Genomic DNA, 17,653 nt, shown 5'->3' with positions numbered 1-17,653 from the left:
TATTGTGCAGGGTCCTGTCCTGTTTGATGTACATAGAGGGGTCTGTACTGTGCAGGGTCCTGTGAGATGTCCATAGAGGGGTCTGTATTGTGCAGGGTCCTGTGAGATGTACATAGAGGGGTCTGTATTGTGCAGGGTCCTGTGAGATGTTCATAGAGAGGTCTGTATTGTGCAGGGTCCTGTGAGATGTCCATAGAGAGGTCTGTATTGTGCAGGGTCCTGTGAGATGTACATAAAGGGGTCTGTATTGTGCAGGGTATTGTGAGATGTAAATAGAGGGGTCTGTATTGTGCAGGGTCCTGTCCTGTGAGATGTCCATAGAGGGGTCTGTATTGTGCAGGGTCCTGTGAGATGTTCATAGAGGGGTCTGTATTGTGCAGGGTCCTGTCCTGTGAGATGTCCATAGAGGGGTCTGTATTGTGCAGGGTCCTGTGAGATGTACATAGAGGGGTCTGTACTGTGCAGGGTCCTGTGAGATGTCCATAGAGCGGTCTGTATTGTGCAGGGTCCTGTGAGATGTACATAGAGGGGTCTGTATTGTGCAGGGTCCATAGAGAGGTCTGTATTGTGCAGGGTCCTGTGAGATGTTCATAGAGGGGTCTGTATTGTGCAGGGTCCTGTGAGATGTCCATAGAGAGGTCTGTATTGTGCAGGGTCCTGTGAGATGTACATAGAGAGGTCTGTATTGTGCAGGGTCCTGTGAGATGTTCATAGAGGGGTCTGTATTGTGCAGGGTCCTTTGAGATGTACATAGAGGGGTCTGTATTGTGCAGGGTTCTGTGAGATGTACATAGAGGGGTCTGTATTGTGCAGGGTCCTGTGAGATGTCCATAGAGAGGTCTGTATTGTGCAGGGTCCTGTGAGATGTACATAGAGGGGTCTGTATTGTGCAGGGTCCTGTGAGATGTACATAGAGGGGTCTGTATTGTGCAGGGTCCTTTGAGATGTACATAGAGAGGTCTGTATTGTGCAGGGTCCTGTGAGATGTACATAGAGGGGTCTGTATTGTGCAGGGTCCTGTGAGATGTTCATAGAGGGGTCTGTATTGTGCAGGGTTCTGTGAGATGTACATAGAGGGGTCTGTATTGTGCAGGGTCCTGTGAGATGTACATAGAGGGGTCTGTATTGTGCAGGGTCCTGTGAGATATACATAGAGGGGTCTGTATTGTGCAGGGTCCTGTGAGATGTACATAGAGAGGTCTGTATTGTGCAGGGTCCTGTGAGATATACATAGAGGGGTCTGTATTGTGCAGGGTCCTGTGAGATGTACATAGAGGGGTCTGTATTGTGCAGGGTCCTGTGAGATGTCCATAGAGGGATCTGTATTGTGCAGGGTCCTGTGAGATGTCCATAGAGAGGTCTGTATTGTGCAGGGTCCTGTGAGATGTACATAGAGGGGTCTGTATTGTGCGTGGTCCTGTGAGATGTACATAGAGGGGTCTGTATTGTGCAGGGTCCTGTGAGATGTCCATAGAGGGGTCTGTATTGTGCAGGGTCCTGTGAGATGTTCATAGAGGGGTCTGTATTGTGCAGGGTCCTGTGAGATGTTCATAGAGGGGTCTGTATTGTGCAGGGTCCTGTGAGATGTTCATAGAGGGGTCTGTACTGTGCAGGGTCCTGTGAGATGTACATAGAGGGGTCTGTATTGTGCAGGGTCCTGTGAGATGTATATAGTGGGGTCTGTATTGTGCAGGGTCCTGTGAGATGTATATAGAGGGGTCTGTATTGTGCAGGGTCCTGTGAGATGTACATAGAGGGGTCTGTATTGTGCAGGGTCCTGTGAGATGTACATAGAGAGGTCTGTATTGTGCAGGGTCCTGTGAGATGTATATAGAGGGGTCTGTATTGTGCAGGGTCCTGTGAGATGTACATAGAGAGGTCTGTATTGTGCAGGGTCCTGTGAGATGTTCATAGAGGGGTCTGTATTGTGCAGGGTCCTGTGAGATGTACATAGAGAGGTCTGTATTGTACAGGGTCCTGTAAGATGTATATAGAGGGGTCTGTATTGTGCAGGGTCCTGTGAGATGTCCATAGAGGGGTCTGTATTGTGCAGGGTCCTGTGAGATGTCCATAGAGGGGTCTGTATTGTGCAGGGTCCTGTGAGATGTCCATAGAGGGGTCTGTATTGTGCAGGGTCCTGTGAGATGTTCATAGAGGGGTCTGTATTGTGCTTTGTCCTGTGAGATGTTCATAGAGAGGTCTGTATTGTGCAGGGTCCTGTGAGATGTATATAGAGGGGTCTGTATTGTGCAGGGTCCTGTGAGATCTTCATAGAGGGGTCTGTATTGTGCAGGGTCCTGTGAGATGTTCATAGAGAGGTCTGTATTGTGCAGGGTCCTGTCCTGTGAGATGTTCATGGAGAGGTCTGTATTGTGCAGGGTCCTGTGAGATGTTCATAGAGGGGTCTGTATTGTACAAGGTGAAGGGTCCTTAGAGGGACTGTGTGACGTTATTTTTTGTTTTGGTTACAAAGCTCTTTACTCTGCAGTATGTACATACGTTTCTATGATCGTGGTCACACCAGCCTTCCCTGTATGTTGTGTGTGTTTGGTGGGATCTAATCTTGTTGAGTCGCCATCACCAGTTCGACCTTTCAGATTCACCGCAGTTAAGCGCGCCGCTAGGTGTCTGAGCTGCAATAAATCATCCGTCCGGCTCTGGCTTTTTGACATTTTGCGGCGTGACAGCCAGTCACATCCACCCAACCAGAGCTGCTATTTTAATCCTCTACTCAAATAGGATTTGGGTAAATACATTTTTCTCTGAGTGTGTGTCCTGTCACGCTTGATGTATGGGCCCAAATCGTGGTGGAGTCGGCAGGCTTGAAAGAATTAATGGTATTTGCATATTTTGTTTTGGAATCTTCCCCAGAAGGTACAGACTGAGATTCTCAAACTCCCGGGACACTTTAAATGCCTGTGCACTTGGGGGTTTATACTGTTTTTTGTTTTTTTTTTTATCTTTTGAAGGTGAAAAGTTTAAGTGGAATATTCCGAGGAGTTTTCCACGTGGGAGTTATTGTCATAATCTGCAATATACGGGATTCATAGCAAATGGGCATCTTAACAGAGACCTAACTCCAAAGATGAAGGGTCCCGAAGCCTAAACTGGAACCGTTCCGATAAATCTGACCACTCGTGACCTCATGTGTTACCACCCATGTCCTTCACTGTATGATCATTATTAACGGGCTGGGTGTTGTAGCAGTTGAGGAGCGGGTACTATCCGTGGATACAGCGGGATATTCTCCAGAGCGATGGACAGTGGTAGACTTGGGCAGCAGACACTGTCAGTGGTGATGGGTACAGAAGGTTGCCTGGTGTTCTGTCTGTAGTGGTCGGTATAGAGTCTACGGTGTGGTTTATAAATACCCTATATGGCCAAAAGTATGTGGACGATACTCCTAATTCTTTAGTTCAGGCGTTTCAGCTACACCTATTGCAAACAGGTGCATAAAATCAACCACACAGCCATGCGTTCTCCATAGACAAACTTTTCATGGGTTGTACTGAAGAACTCCGTGGATGTACACGTGGCACTGTCATAGGATGCCACCAAGTCTGCAGGAGGGACACTTCAAGAAGATTGGAAAGGTTCAGTTCTTTTTAGATCTTATAAGGATTTAATCCTCAATTTGGAGTACACTTATGACAAATATCTCATCCTCGCCCTTTTCCATATGGGGCAGCGTCTAAACCTCTCGGTTTCGTCATGCCCTCGTTATGCCACAGAAGTCAATAAAAAGTCAACAGCTTGGAACAGCCCCCATGTCAGCACAGCCCACCTGTGCAAGGGAACCTCTGGGGAATTTGATGGGAGCCTGGTGTCACCTGGAACAGGACATGCAGAGGGTGCAAAATTTTTGGGGAGTCATGCTAAACCATAGACTGTAGTGCCAAATTCCAGCCCTCAGCCCCTCACCTGTATAACTGGTCCGCTGAGAGGTCAGGGAGGGCCATCCCACTTAGGGACCAGGGAGGCTGTAAAATCTACAAATTTGCCAAATAAGAGGAGTATAAAATCTTAAACTTTACAAAAAGTTCGAAGGCCAATGTAGATGGGGGAAAGGAGCGGTACAGAGACCATTTTGGCCAGTATAATCATTTTAACTAAACTGGTAAAGTCTTCCAGCTAATAGCCTTAGTCTGAATGAACTGGATCAGAGGGAGAACGTTTACATTATAAAAGTCTCCTGAAAATTTAGACTCCTGAACGCCTAAGTAATTTTGTGACCTATTTCGGAGGGAGCAGAACCATCTGACTAGAGGGGGCTGTTATGTCTAGGCGCAAAACACGTGATTTGTCCCAGTCGACCTTCAGACCAGAGTATAAGCCAAGTCCGTAATCTCCAAGGCTGCGGGTAAGGACACCTCAGCAACTTGTGTGTAGAGAAGGGAATCAACCACATACTAACTAATCCGTTCCTGCCGTTCACCCAAATGAAGTTCACGTATGGCCGGGGAAGCCTTCATACGAGCGACGAGGGGCTCCATTACAATAGCAGAGAACTTATGGAAACGTGAACAACTCAGACGTGTCCTACGAAATAATAGAAAGGCGTCAGTGTTGTATACATCGACTCGTACTCTTAAAGGGCAATTATACAGGAGTTGCGCCCATTTCATCTGCATGGTCGCCCAATGGAAGGGCCATTCAATTGAATTAAATGCTGTTAGTGTCTAAGGATATTATGATGTGCCCTGTTGTCCTGGTCTGTTTGGATGACGTAGTAAAGGCGTCTCACATTAAAGGCATGACACCATGGATACTTGGAGGATCGTTCTGCACTATAGTGCTCATAATATTTCTGCTTTTTCCTCTCTCCACAGCTATTGGATCTTTTCATTAAATGGGATTGGTCAACGTACCTGGCCGACTATGGGCAACCGAACTGCAAATACCTGCGTGTCAACCCCACCACCGCACTCACTTTACTGGAGAAGTAAGTTGTGCCGTAGCTTCTTGAGCAATAAAGTCACTCATAACGTGATCTAGATTATATGTGAGGGGCACGGGATGGCTAATGATGGATATTTGACAGGGTCTTGGGGGCAGGGGCTGCTCATAACTTAATCTGAAAGATCAGTCCTCTGTTTCCTTACTCTTTATGGTCAGCTAAAATAGTCACGAATTGTATAAATTGGTGACATCCTGCTGGGTAAGACATACCAGCCAGCCCTGGTTACAGGGGAAAGCCAGGATTGTGGAAGGTAACCAGTCCAGAACATGTAAGAAATCCTCCTGTCCTGTCTAGCACATAGTGTCATATATGAGCTCATAAATCACTGCTACATTAGAGAACAGGGCGGAGGAGCATTCCCTCAAGCAGCAATGTCACGGTGCACCTGCTTCCTGCATGTCCTATGATAGAAGCATTACAGGGTCTAATTATTACACCGACCCATGTGTCATAAGTGACGGCACTGCACCAAGACCCTACACCACCGTGTCCTCACTACAGAGAGTTAGTGGTAGTAGTCTCCAGTTCTCGTAGGAATGCCGTGTTAGATTGTATGATCATCTTCTATCCTTTCTATCTTCTATCTGTTTTTCATCCCCTACTGTTACTGGTTTCTTATCATTTCCATACCTCTTAAATAACACTCTGCTTTTTCCTGTAGATTTTCATCTTCCTTCCTTCCTTATTTTTTTCGTTCATTCCTTCCTTCATTCCTTTCTCCCTGCCTTCGGTCCTTCCTGCCTTCGGTCCTTCCTGCCTTCGTTCTTTCCTTACTTACCTTTCTTACTTCATTCCTTACTTCGTCCGTGCCTTACTTCCTTCGTCCTTTCCTTCCTTCGTCCTTTCCTCCCTTCGTCCTTTCCTCCCTTCGTTCTTTCCTCCCTTCGTTCTTTCCTCCCTTCGTCCTTTTCCTTCCTTCGTCCTTTTCCTTCCTTCGTCCATTTCCTTCCTTCGTCCGTTTCCTTCCTTTGTTTCTTCCTTCCTTTGTTTCTTCCTTCGGTCATTCTTTGCTTCCTGTGTTCTCTCCTTCCTGTGTTCTCTCCTTCCTGTGTTCTCTCCTTCCTGTATTCCCTCCTTCCTTTGTTCCCTCCTTCCTTTGTTCTCTCCTTTTTTCCTTCTCTTAATTTTTATCTCTACATCATCTTTCTCCTTCTCTTTCTCCTCCATTAACAGTCTCGCTTTTACCTTCCCTTCCTTGTCCATGACTGTCTCCTTCATACACTGTTTAAAGAGGCTCTGTCACCAGATTTTGCAACCCCTATCTCCTATTGCAGCAGATCGGCGCTGCAATGTAGATTACAGTAACGTTTTTATTTTTAAAAAACGAGCATTTTTGGCCAAGTTATGAGCATTTTTGTATTTATGCAAATGAGGCTTGCAAAAGTCCAACTGGGCGTGTTTAAAGTAAAAGTCCAACTGGGCGTGTATTATGTGCGTACATCGGGGCGTTTTTACTACTTTTACTAGCTGGGCTTTCTGATGAGAAGTATCATCCACTTGTCTTCAGAACGCCCAGCTTCTGGCAGTGCAGACACAGCCGTGTTCTCCAGAGATCACGCTGTGTCGTCACTCACAGGTCCTGCATCGTGTCAGACGAGCGAGGACACATCGGCACCTGAGGCTACAGTTGATTCTGCAGCAGCATCGGCGTTTGCAGGTAAGTAGCTTCATCGACTTACCTGCAAACGCTGATGCTGCTGCAGAATCAACTGAAGCCTCTGGTGCCGATGTGGCCGACACGATGCAGGACCTGGGGCAGGAAGTGGGTGACGTCACAGCGTGATCTCTCGAGAATACGGCTGTGTCTGCACTGCCAGAAGCTGGGCGTTCTGAAGAGAAGTGGATGATACTTCTATACACAACGCCCAGCTAGTAAAAGTAGTAAAAACGCCCCGATGTACGCACATAATACACGCCCCGATGTACGCACATAATACACGCCCAGTTGTACTTTTACTTTTCAACACGCCCAGTTGTACTTTTGCAAACCTCATTTGCATAACTACAAAAATGGTCATAACTTGGCCAAAAATGCTCGTTTTTTAAAAATAAAAACGTTACTGTAATCTACATTGCAGCGCCGATCTGTGCAATAGCAGATAGGCGCTGCAAAATCTGGTGACAGAGCCTCTTTAAGAGATCTCCATTATATACATTTTTCTGCGACTTTCTAGCTGCACATTGACACCATTTTTACATCAGTGAAAATCTGCTAGTGGCTATAAATGGCCTGGACTCAGCTCGCTGTTATTAGATGTATACTTCCTACATCTCATCATCCTTTGATCACATTTAATTTCGGTTTCATATTTTTCCCTCCATGATGGTTTATTTCTTGTTTGGTAAAGGATACACCGTGTGTAAGTATAGCTGCATCAGCGCTCCTACTAAAATGAATTACTGCCGTGTTCATGCCTGGTTCCCGTGTTTTGGTGTTTCTTTACTAAACCTTAAACCTGTGTTTTCTTTGTATTTTATGCTAGTTTTTACTTGTTACTGACATGTTTGTGTGATCTGTATGTGCTGAGTAACAACGAGAGCCAACCTGGCTGTCCATAGTGAGGATTGGGAAGGCTGTGCAATCCTACAAGGCCAGGTAGACACCAGATGAGTGAACTTGTAGCCAATAACCCCTAATATGTCATGGAGTCAATGCTAGGTGTCTAATTCTACGGGGAAATTTATTTGGGACGATTGACGGTGATTGCGGTTTAATTTGGGGAAATGTAAAGATATACAAACTGGGGCTAAAGATTTTTATACAGTATACATCTTCAACTGTATTCAATCTGTCATTCAAGACGGTTTAGGAATATTTTCCTTCAGAAATGTTCTCGGATCCGTTTTTGTTGGATGATGGACAGGAGAACTCGATTGTGAGTGCGACCCTAAATGAATCAGTCTTGGGTGTCCCCACAGTAAAGAAGAATCTGGGCATAGCATTTAATGATTGGCTCAGCTGGTCCAGCTGCCGGTAGCCACACATTTACTTTGCAGTGGCCAGAGTCCTCCATGCAGTGGCTCTCAGCTCTGCTTAGTAGGGGGATATTAGGACATTATTAGGTCCTGCATTTAGAAGTTGATTAAAAAGTAGAAACTTATGTTTTATGGCTCCCTAGAGGAGGACCCGTACTGAATTATTCCGTTTTTAATCATCAGTTCATTAAAGGGCTGAGAAATATATCAAAGGGCAACTAAACCAGTTCTGGGAACGGAAGTTCAACATTTATTAGGGAAGACCACAATTACATGGCTTTATACTGGAGGACAGAAGACTAGGAAAGAGGACATACAGTGAAACCTCTTGGAGACGACCTACAGAAATTTCAGTGGAAAATGGTCTTCTGTGGGTTGGTCCTCTCAAAGAAGAGTCCAATAAACACAGAAGATGGGGGAATTAAAAATCTGGTCTAGATGAGGATGGTGTTATGGAGAGTTTTCTGTGTGTGTGTGTGTGTATATATATATATATATATATATGTGTCTTCGTTTCTTAGTCTTTTGTGATAATCCTATGTAGGGTTCCCGCAGAGGACTTGTGTGGTTGGAAGGGTATTTTGCGTTGATTTTCTGCATGCTACAACAGGCCGTGCCATGTGGTTTCTGACAATGTGTTGACTGCCCTCCAGTTAAACCATTTTATCCTAGTGATTTATTTTCTTCTTTTTCTGTATATTTCAAGTGTTATTTATTGAACCAGTTCTTTATTATTGATTCTGGATAGATAATTTTTTTCCCAGATAGCCCTTATTATCCCATGCATGTCACAGAGCGTGCTGGTTTAACGCCCTTCCCGGTCATCACCCACTTTGGCCCCGTTTGACTGATCTGTGTCTTTCAGAGAATACATACAGCTACACCGCAAATGGTGCGCCCATAGACAGTAACACTTCCAAAAATATAAAACCTCAATAAGTACAGACCAAACTATACACTGAGGGAAGTTGTACTTTTCCGACCTCAGGATGGAATTTTTTAAAGGAATGGATGTAGAATTCTTTACCTTCAACCTTGCTATTAATATGTTCCATCATCTGAATGGGGTTCAGTATTTTCTATATAACATTTGCTCTGGGCCCCAGTAGTCACGGTCAATGAGTATTATTATTTATTATGATGTCAACTTTCTGCTATCATCAATGTGTCCTGCAACCCATTCTCAAGTGTCCATGAGCATGCAGAGTCCGCAACCTACCACCGATCTCTACCATCCGAGTATCTCCACTAATATTTCCATGTTCCATGTTTGTTCTCTTCCTAGGATGAAAGATCCCAGCAGAAAGAACAACGTTTTTGCCCAGTTCCGAAAGAATGAACGAGACAAGCAGAAGCTCATAGAAACCGTGGCCAAGCAGCTCAGAGGGCTGATCAACAGCCACCATTCATGAAGCTGCGACACAGGGACGAACAAGGGACTGTGCAACACGTTATACACTGACCGAAACTGGAGCGCAGCGTTCCTGGCACCACATGTAGTATAGAGATCATCCAAGGGTGCACGGGCTTTTGCTGCCCTACTCTCGTAAATCGTATTGCTGTGCCAGGACTAAACAAGGGGATATAGGACTTTATAATGCTTTGGCAGGTGCTGGTGGCTGTTCTTTACTATTGCACTGATATATGTACAGTGTTAGCGTCAATTTTACATGTTTTTAGTACACACAACACTGATGCAAAACTTCTTATAGAGGGGAATGTCAACGAGATGCACTCCGACCTGTAAACGATCGTTTCCTTCAAACCACTCCGCAGGTATAGACTGACAATTTGCTGGAGGATCATGGGGGAAAAAAATACTACTAAAAATACTGAACGTATCCTACTAACATGAGAGGAGGAATTCATATTTCTGGCTCTCCCTCTTCTGTACTGATCTTATATTTGTATACTGATTTTTCTTTCTTAGAACTTTTTTGGGGGTATTACGTAGGCCAATCAATCCCCACATTATCCTATGTATTAAGTTCTACTTGAATAACCAGATAGTCTGGCTTTTTTGTTTTCTTTGTTTCCAAAAGGGAATCCCTGTTATTTTCTGATATTTCAAAAAGTTCATTGGGGTCCATGAACTTTTATCTACAACATAGGGACCACGGCATTCAAAAAAAGCACCAAGTTCATTCGACATTGGTTGGACTATTCTCGAAATCCTTGACTTGGCTTTCTCTGGAAACACCATTGATCTCAGTAACAGGCAAAAAGTCTCTAACGAAATCAATGAGATTTTTGAAGGGAAGAGCTACAGCATGATGGACTCGAAAATCCCAGAAATCACTGCCCATTACCGAAGAAGTTTTGGTGTGTTGTTGTGTTCCTCTGTCCCTTTGTTTTAAGAATAAGAGGTTAACCGCTCAAAACCCACCAGTTTTATCTTCTGGCATCAAAAGTTTCGGAATAGTGGAGAACCCCTATCAATATGGCAGGTGTGATAGTTGTATCCTTTTTTTGACGCAACCATCCAGATAAGAGGCTTTGGTGGAATTCTAGCCAGACGTGACCAAAGCGTTATAAGTGATGATCTAAAGACCTTATGGGAGAACTTAATAGGATCTTCAGACACCCAAAGGCATTCGATATCCACACAATGGGTCTTTTGGATGTATTGGAAAACCTATGAGATATACACAAGAGACGGTAGATGTTTCACCTTGACCATCCATCTCGGTCACGTGTCTTCACCATATGTGGCCAGCTGATATGTGATTGGCAATTGTGATGAGACTCTTTATTTCTTGCTCCGGCTAGTTGTCTCTTCCGTCTTCCATCCTAACAACCTTCAGACCCATTGGGATCTCCTCCCGGCCGCCTTACGATTGCAATATTCAATCCACGAGTAACCATGTACCTAACGTTTAGGAATGACGGAATCCACCAGGTCTGGAATTTTTTCAACAATTGATGTTCTCTCGACCCGCAGTTAGTATAAACTTGGAGGATAGATTCAAGATCTTTGTGCTTCACTTTTAGAGAATCAAAAAGAATATGTGGCAAATCTACCCACTATTACTTCTATGGGACCTTGAGGATCCCTTCTCTTCTCCCATGTGGTCCTTCATTTCTTATACAGTCATTTTATAATAAAAGCTTTATTTTTGGCGCGTATTATAACAATCCCTGGTCCCTATGGATGGATCTAATCCCATTAATGTTATTCTGGATCAGTCCATGGAGTATTATTTCTTGTGTCAGAGCTGTATCCGTAGGAACCTAGCGCATGATTATCAGTGAACGTGACGCAAACTGGATGCGCCAGTTCTCACTTTTGAGAGAGTTTGTGCACCAAGGCTGGCCACAGAATACCTGTTCTCTAAGCATTCACCGTTCTATGGCGCCATCATGAAATCTTCCTTTATTATGATTTTTATTGTATAGGAAGTAAGTACGATGTGTCCTTTTTCACGACCTGTCTTAATATTTAATGCCGTATTGTTTACAGAATGGGATTTTTTTTAACGTCTTTTGCCAACTAAACCATACAGCATGATGTGCCATAACTGTGTCAAACCAGTCCCAGAGACATTAAAGGGGTTCTCCTTTACAGTATTCTGATTTGAACTCTCAATGCCTGTGTCATGTGGGACAGACTGGTTGCTAGGGATATCGGCCTGCTATGTGGGTTTGTCAGGCAGCATGTTCCTAGCAACCAGTCTGTCTCCGATTACTTATGCTGTATGAACTAAGGGCAGAGAAGAGGTCCGGAAGTACTCACGGCAGCGTTTTCTTTGTCGCTTACTGCCGTATTAATCCGATTTTTGTAAATTGAAGTAGAGAAATTCCTCAAAGGGGTTCTCTACTTTGGACAATCCCTACTTTTTAAAAGGATCCATTGACCATAAGCAGATCACAAAGTGTCCTCCTGCAGGGACCCCCCAGAGATCAGCTGTAATCTGTTGAGGAATCAAGCAATAAGTGTTTAATTTCCCTGCAGCGCCACCACAGGTGACATTAAGCATTACACAGCGTCTTTTCGTATCAATGTGTTATTTGTGTAAAACAGGACAGGTCCTCCGGTGACGCTCTATGTAACCGCTCTCCATTCTGACCAAGAGATGAGGATCCTAAACAGAGGACCCCCCTCTATTAACTCAGAATTCCCTAATAGGGGGTATAAACATTTTCCATCAGTTTCATATAATGAAAACAGTATTCTGTGTGTGACACCAAGACGAATAGGTGATGTATTGTATGTATATATACGTTTGAAGGTCACATCTACAACTCGTATCATACCCTTCTTCCCATTGCCAAAAGCTGATGGACATTTTGGACGAAGAGTGAAGGGTCGTCCAAACTATATTGCAAACGGCCTAAAGTAGTATATTGGCGACCGACGTAAAGATAAATGTTGGCTAACTTGGCAAATGCCTTGGTTTACTATGCCTTATGCTCCAGTTCCACTCAGAGCTTCATAAAAATTTCTACTTGCTGCCTTATGAAACCCGTCAGCACTTTGCTGACAGCTTTGCTGAGGTCCAGTTTTATTAGGCTACAGAGGAGTGATTGGCGTAAACACTATGGGGGCAGATGAATTATTGTCTTAAACAGCTTAAAACTAGACCAGGCAGGTAAAAGATGCGCCAAATTTATCCGAGTGCGGCACGGCCTTGTGATGAGTTCTGCACATCTTGCTGAACATATTAGACACTTTTCTTTACACCACCTCTTCGTGGCTTTGCTTTAGACCTTTATTCTGTGTGTCTAAAACATAATCAATTTGGCACAAGTCGTGTACACCAGTTTTTTGGAGCAAAGTAAAACAAAATTTTGGCACATTTAGCTTCGTAAATCTCCGCTCATAACAGACACCAAACCAGCAGGGAAGTTTTAACTTCTAGAGCCTGAGAGCTAACAGAAAGCTAGCAGCAAATGCCACTTTGGATGTAACCGGACTATAAGACCTGATGTACATATAACTTCTTGCTATGACATATTGGATTAGGCTACGTTAGTATACATACGTTTACGTCTCTCCTGTCAAGGGAAGAGAGAATCGAAAGATTAAACGGAACGTAACACTTCCGTTAGAATTACCATTGATTTCAATGATAACTCTTTTGTTTCAGTTGCTTTCTGTTTATCTCCGTTCGCTAGGTTTCCGTTTTTTTCACGGAAACTTAAGTTCTGCAGACTGCACTTTTTGCTTCCGTCAAAAAAAAAAAAACGGAAACCTAGCGAACGGCGACAGACGGAAAGCAACTAAAACAGAAGAATTACCATTGAAATCACTGGTAATTCTAACGGAAATGTTGCTTTCCGTTTAATCTTCTGATCCTCTCTTCCTCCAACGGATATTGGCAACACTAATATAGTATTTGGGTGCTTCTGAATTTTACAACGTATTGAGAGATAATCTAAATCTTCAAGGAATAAGTAGTCTATCCAGCTAAATCCTTTTCTATTATTCCACAGAGAGGAGATGACACTAGTAGTCACCTGATGACCTAGGACGGTTAAGGGAAATCATTGTAATCGCCCAGTCAGGTACTGATAGCTTTGAGAGAATTGTTGTAGATGACAAATAACAGTGCCAATATGGTCTGGTTCGCCATTGTATAATATTGTTTGGCTTGTCCGACATTAGTGATGTCACGGTCTACTATGAGACTATAGGAGACCCCAAAATATGTCATTTTACTGGATGAGACCATAGCAGAGGATTTACAATATAACTTCACGAGTTATGGGGACCTAGAAGAAGGCATTGGTTGGGCGTCCATTAGCTGGTACCTCATAAGAAGAGAGTGGCATGGCACCTGCCATTCTTATGATGGGTGGGTTCTCAGCTCGCAGACCTCCGCCATTGGTAATGTCAAAATAGTATGTACTGTACTTTGTCTGGGGGGAGAGTAGAAATGAACAAATTTATGGGGGATTGTGAAAAAAAAAAGCTGGAATATAAATTGAAATACATTGGTTGGCTGCAGAAATCCCCTTCACGTTGCCTTTTTCATTCACCTTCTACCTACACACAACGCAGGCAGCCATGAGTGTGAGCAAATGACTAAGCTTTACAGAACGGCAGCCTGCCATCTGTGTATTGTTGACATTTCCACGCCATGATGACTGAAATAAACCTACTTGACAATAGAGTAAAAAGGATGACAAAGGGAAACTTGTATTGATTAGCAAACGGGATCGGGGGGATCGGTATCCCGCTTGCAAGAGAGCACTTTTACTTCCTCTTCTGCCGGAGAGGAGGCTTACCCTTCAGTTATTTTGTTTTAAGGTGGAGGCTATGATGATCTGGTTGGAGCCTCCCCAGGTTTTATTGTGTTTCACCTGAGAAATAACACCCCAGAGGTATAGTAAATTCAGGGCAGGTATTCACACCTGTGGAATGTTAACCATGAGTTACCGGGTGTCACACTGTTAGAATTTTTGTTGACTGGAAATGTTATAAATTGCTTTCCACACCCCTTGTATTATATTCTCTTCCTGATAGAGCCAGAATAAAAACAAACTAAATGCAGAGTCTTGTCTTTTTTATTTTATTCAATTCTCTTCCACCGATTTGACTTAAAGGACCCTGCCACAAGTACAGTTAATCTTTAGATTGGGTAGATGTACAATGTCCCATCAATGCCGGCAACTTCATTCTTTATATAACTCGCAAATTTGGTGGCCGGAAGAAGAAAGCCCTGCTCCCATGTCCCATATTTTAAGACTACATTCAGACGAACGTAGCCAACCTCAGACGTGGAAAACTGCAGTTTTTCACGTCTGTGGTGCACCGGTGTGGGGACTCGTTATGGATCCCTCGTAGACTAGAGTCTACGGAGGAATGCGTGACACGTAAGGAAATAGGACATGTCCTATTTTTTCACGGACCCTTCTTACGGTCCGTTGAAACAACGGTCATGTGAATGGCCCCATTGAAATACAGGAGTCCATGTGACGGCCGTTGTTTTAACGGCAGTCACATGGACAAGGTACGTGCTCGTCTGAATGAGCCCTAAGGGATCAGGGCTGCATGGTGTCACGTAATCATTCTTGGTTCTGCTCACGGAGGGACACACAATAGGCGGAAAGCTGTTTTACAAGCCTCGAACTCAGAATGTAAATATACTTTCAACGTTGGCATATTCTCCGCTCAAGGGTAAGTTGTGATCAATGCAGATACAGATGTGAAGTTAGCTGCCCTCCTCTTGGAAAGTGGGGCCTTCACCTCACCTCAATTAAAATTGGACCAACACATACATGAGTTTCCTTTTTATTGTGCTATTACTTTATACCGATCTTTCGGCTCAATGAACGAGCCTTTTAGATTGCTGCCTAGTACTGGGCTACCATTTTTTGACTACTTGGCAATTATTCATTACTTTTTGGTTTTTTTTTGGTGCTGTTCCCCCTATTCTATTTGTTGTTAACGACCTCAATTAAATTCACATCCCCCAACTGAAGTTGATATTATAGGAAACAAAAATGTATTTATGTTTATCAGGATGAAGGTTACAAAAATTTCTAAAATCGTTGGACTTCATCTGCCAGACAGTACGGGCAACATCGACATCAGCCAGACAGTACGGGCAACGTCAACATCAGCCAGACGTTACGGGCAAAATCAACGTACAACATCTGCCAGACAGTACGGGCCCATAGATTTTCTATTGAGTCCGTACATGGTTACATCGGATTTCCAAGAAATGGCTATCAGAAACCAAGTGGCTCAGCGCTCACCCTAGCGCTTCTGCTGCTTCGTTTTAGCGATTTGGTGGGGGTCTCAGTGCTCGGACCCCTACCAATCAAAACTTCTGACATGTCAGAAGTTTGTTGAAGGTTTGGTTACCCCTTAATCAAAGGCAATTCAAGAGCAAGGCATTTAACATTTAGGTTGAAGAATAATATTGTACATGTTGGGATAGACTGTAGAAAGTTATCAGGGTAGCATTTCCAGGTTGTACCAGCAAATACTACGAAAATACTTTGAGCTCTCATCTGTAAGCTGAAGCTCGACTGAAGGTGGACCTTGCCTCAAGACAACTGGACAATGCAATAGTCAGTCTAATAAAGAACGATGGATTCTCTTCGAAAATGGGGAAATTTCTTCTGCCACAAAGTCTAGACCTTAAAGGGTAACTAAACGTTCTACAGAAGTTTTGATTGGTGGGGGTCTGAGCACGGAGATCCCCACCAATCGCTAAAATGAAGCTGCAGAAGTGCACGTGTGAACGCTAAGCCGTTTAGTTTCCGTTTGGCTTTTTCCAGAAAGCCGATGTATCAGAGTACGGGCGCATAGACTTTCTATTGAGTCTGTACTCCGATACATTGATTTCCGAAAAAAGCCGAAGTATGGACTCCATAGAAAGTCTATGCACCCGTACTCCAATACATCGGCATTCGAGAAAAAGCCAAATGGAATCTAAACGGCTGAGTGTTCACACGTGCACTTCTGCCGCTTCGTTTTAGCGATTGGCGGGGCTCTCCGTGCTCGGACCCCCACCAATCAAAACTTCTGACATGTCACATTTGAACGTTTAGTTACCCTTTAATCAAATAAATTTAACCGTTTTTGGCATAAATTTAAACATTTCTGAAGAGTTCAAAAATTGTGTGCACCATTTATATACCATCGTCAAAAAATCACCATGATAACATAAGCTGGATTTACATGTGGCCCCGACCCCCTGTCAGATGGACGTCCATATAATTATCTGGAATTTGTTCCAATCTCTAGAATTACACACAGTTATAATTTACGAGGATGGTAACCGAAACAAATCTTCCAATCCTGGCACAAAAAAAAAAAAAATCCTGCATAAGAGAGAGCCACCCACCAATCACCCCTCACACTCTATTGTTTTATTGATCACCGTGATGGGGTCATGTACATTTTTCTATAGGTCTAATTATTTATATTCATTATTACAGTTTAGCCTTCTGATTAGAAGATCTCTGTATCATATTGACAGCCTCCCTTGACGGGGAAGTTTCAATGAGCTAAGTGTCGATGTGACGTGTCTCCATGTATGGTCTGGTTCAGTGAAATATCTTTCTTTGGCTACTCTTCGATTATAGGGCCAATGGACCCCATCTTCAACCAATGTGGAAAGTATTCCATGATTTATCATAGGCTGCAAAACAAGGCATAAAGAAGCAAAGTTTTTGGTTATTCCCGTTTTTGGGTTGGGATTGATCTGTCTCCATGTTAACGAACACGTACGTGAGCCCCCATAGCCATTATGTTGGTGTTGGAATAAAAATGCAACAGTGATGAGTTGTAACCAACCCTTGAATTTGAATGGGCGCTCTTCTGTGTTGATAACCCTCAGCAGAGATATCTTACCTTGAGTTTGTCAACATTTGTGCTTAAGTTCAGATTGTGACCTATTTACTTTTGAAGTTCAGACATGAATGCCTCAGGCGGAGTATAAACTCAAAGTGAACAAACACTTTGACAGATGACGATCCCCCTCCTGAGGTCTCACATAGTGAAAATATCTCTGGCTAGGTTAAGACCTTTATCTGGCCTTCACGCCAACGCCCCAAGTGAAATCGTCTTTAGGAAAGCAAAGATTTACCCTGTAGCTGGTCACTCTCCCGTTTGGCTATAAATTGTGCCAATGGAAAACTTTATAAACTTTTTCGACCCTGTCTAGGGACGCCAGAAAACACAAATCATTTCAGCTGATTAAAATTTGTTAAGTAACTTTTGATGTAATTAACAAGTTAAAGAGGCTCTCCGATATATTTTTT

General features: G+C 43.6%; 1 protein-coding gene across 1 annotated transcript in view; it reads left to right on the top strand.

Moving 5' to 3' along the window:
- Positions 1 to 13,147, top strand: part of EXOC6B (exocyst complex component 6B) — a 319,935-nt gene extending 306,788 nt beyond the window's left edge. Inside the window, exons 21-22 of the mRNA XM_075855644.1 lie at positions 4,830 to 4,942; positions 9,222 to 13,147. Of these exons, the coding sequence (XP_075711759.1) occupies positions 4,830 to 4,942; positions 9,222 to 9,348 (240 nt within the window). The 3' untranslated portion in view covers positions 9,349 to 13,147. The remainder of the gene's footprint in view (positions 1 to 4,829; positions 4,943 to 9,221) is intronic.
- Positions 13,148 to 17,653: the final 4,506 nt, after the last annotated feature.

This window comes from Rhinoderma darwinii, chromosome 1 (assembly GCF_050947455.1).
Source record: "Rhinoderma darwinii isolate aRhiDar2 chromosome 1, aRhiDar2.hap1, whole genome shotgun sequence".
Taxonomy (NCBI): domain Eukaryota; kingdom Metazoa; phylum Chordata; class Amphibia; order Anura; family Rhinodermatidae; genus Rhinoderma; species Rhinoderma darwinii.
Note: the sequence above shows the minus strand (reverse complement) of the source record. Positions and strands in the feature narration are given on the sequence as shown.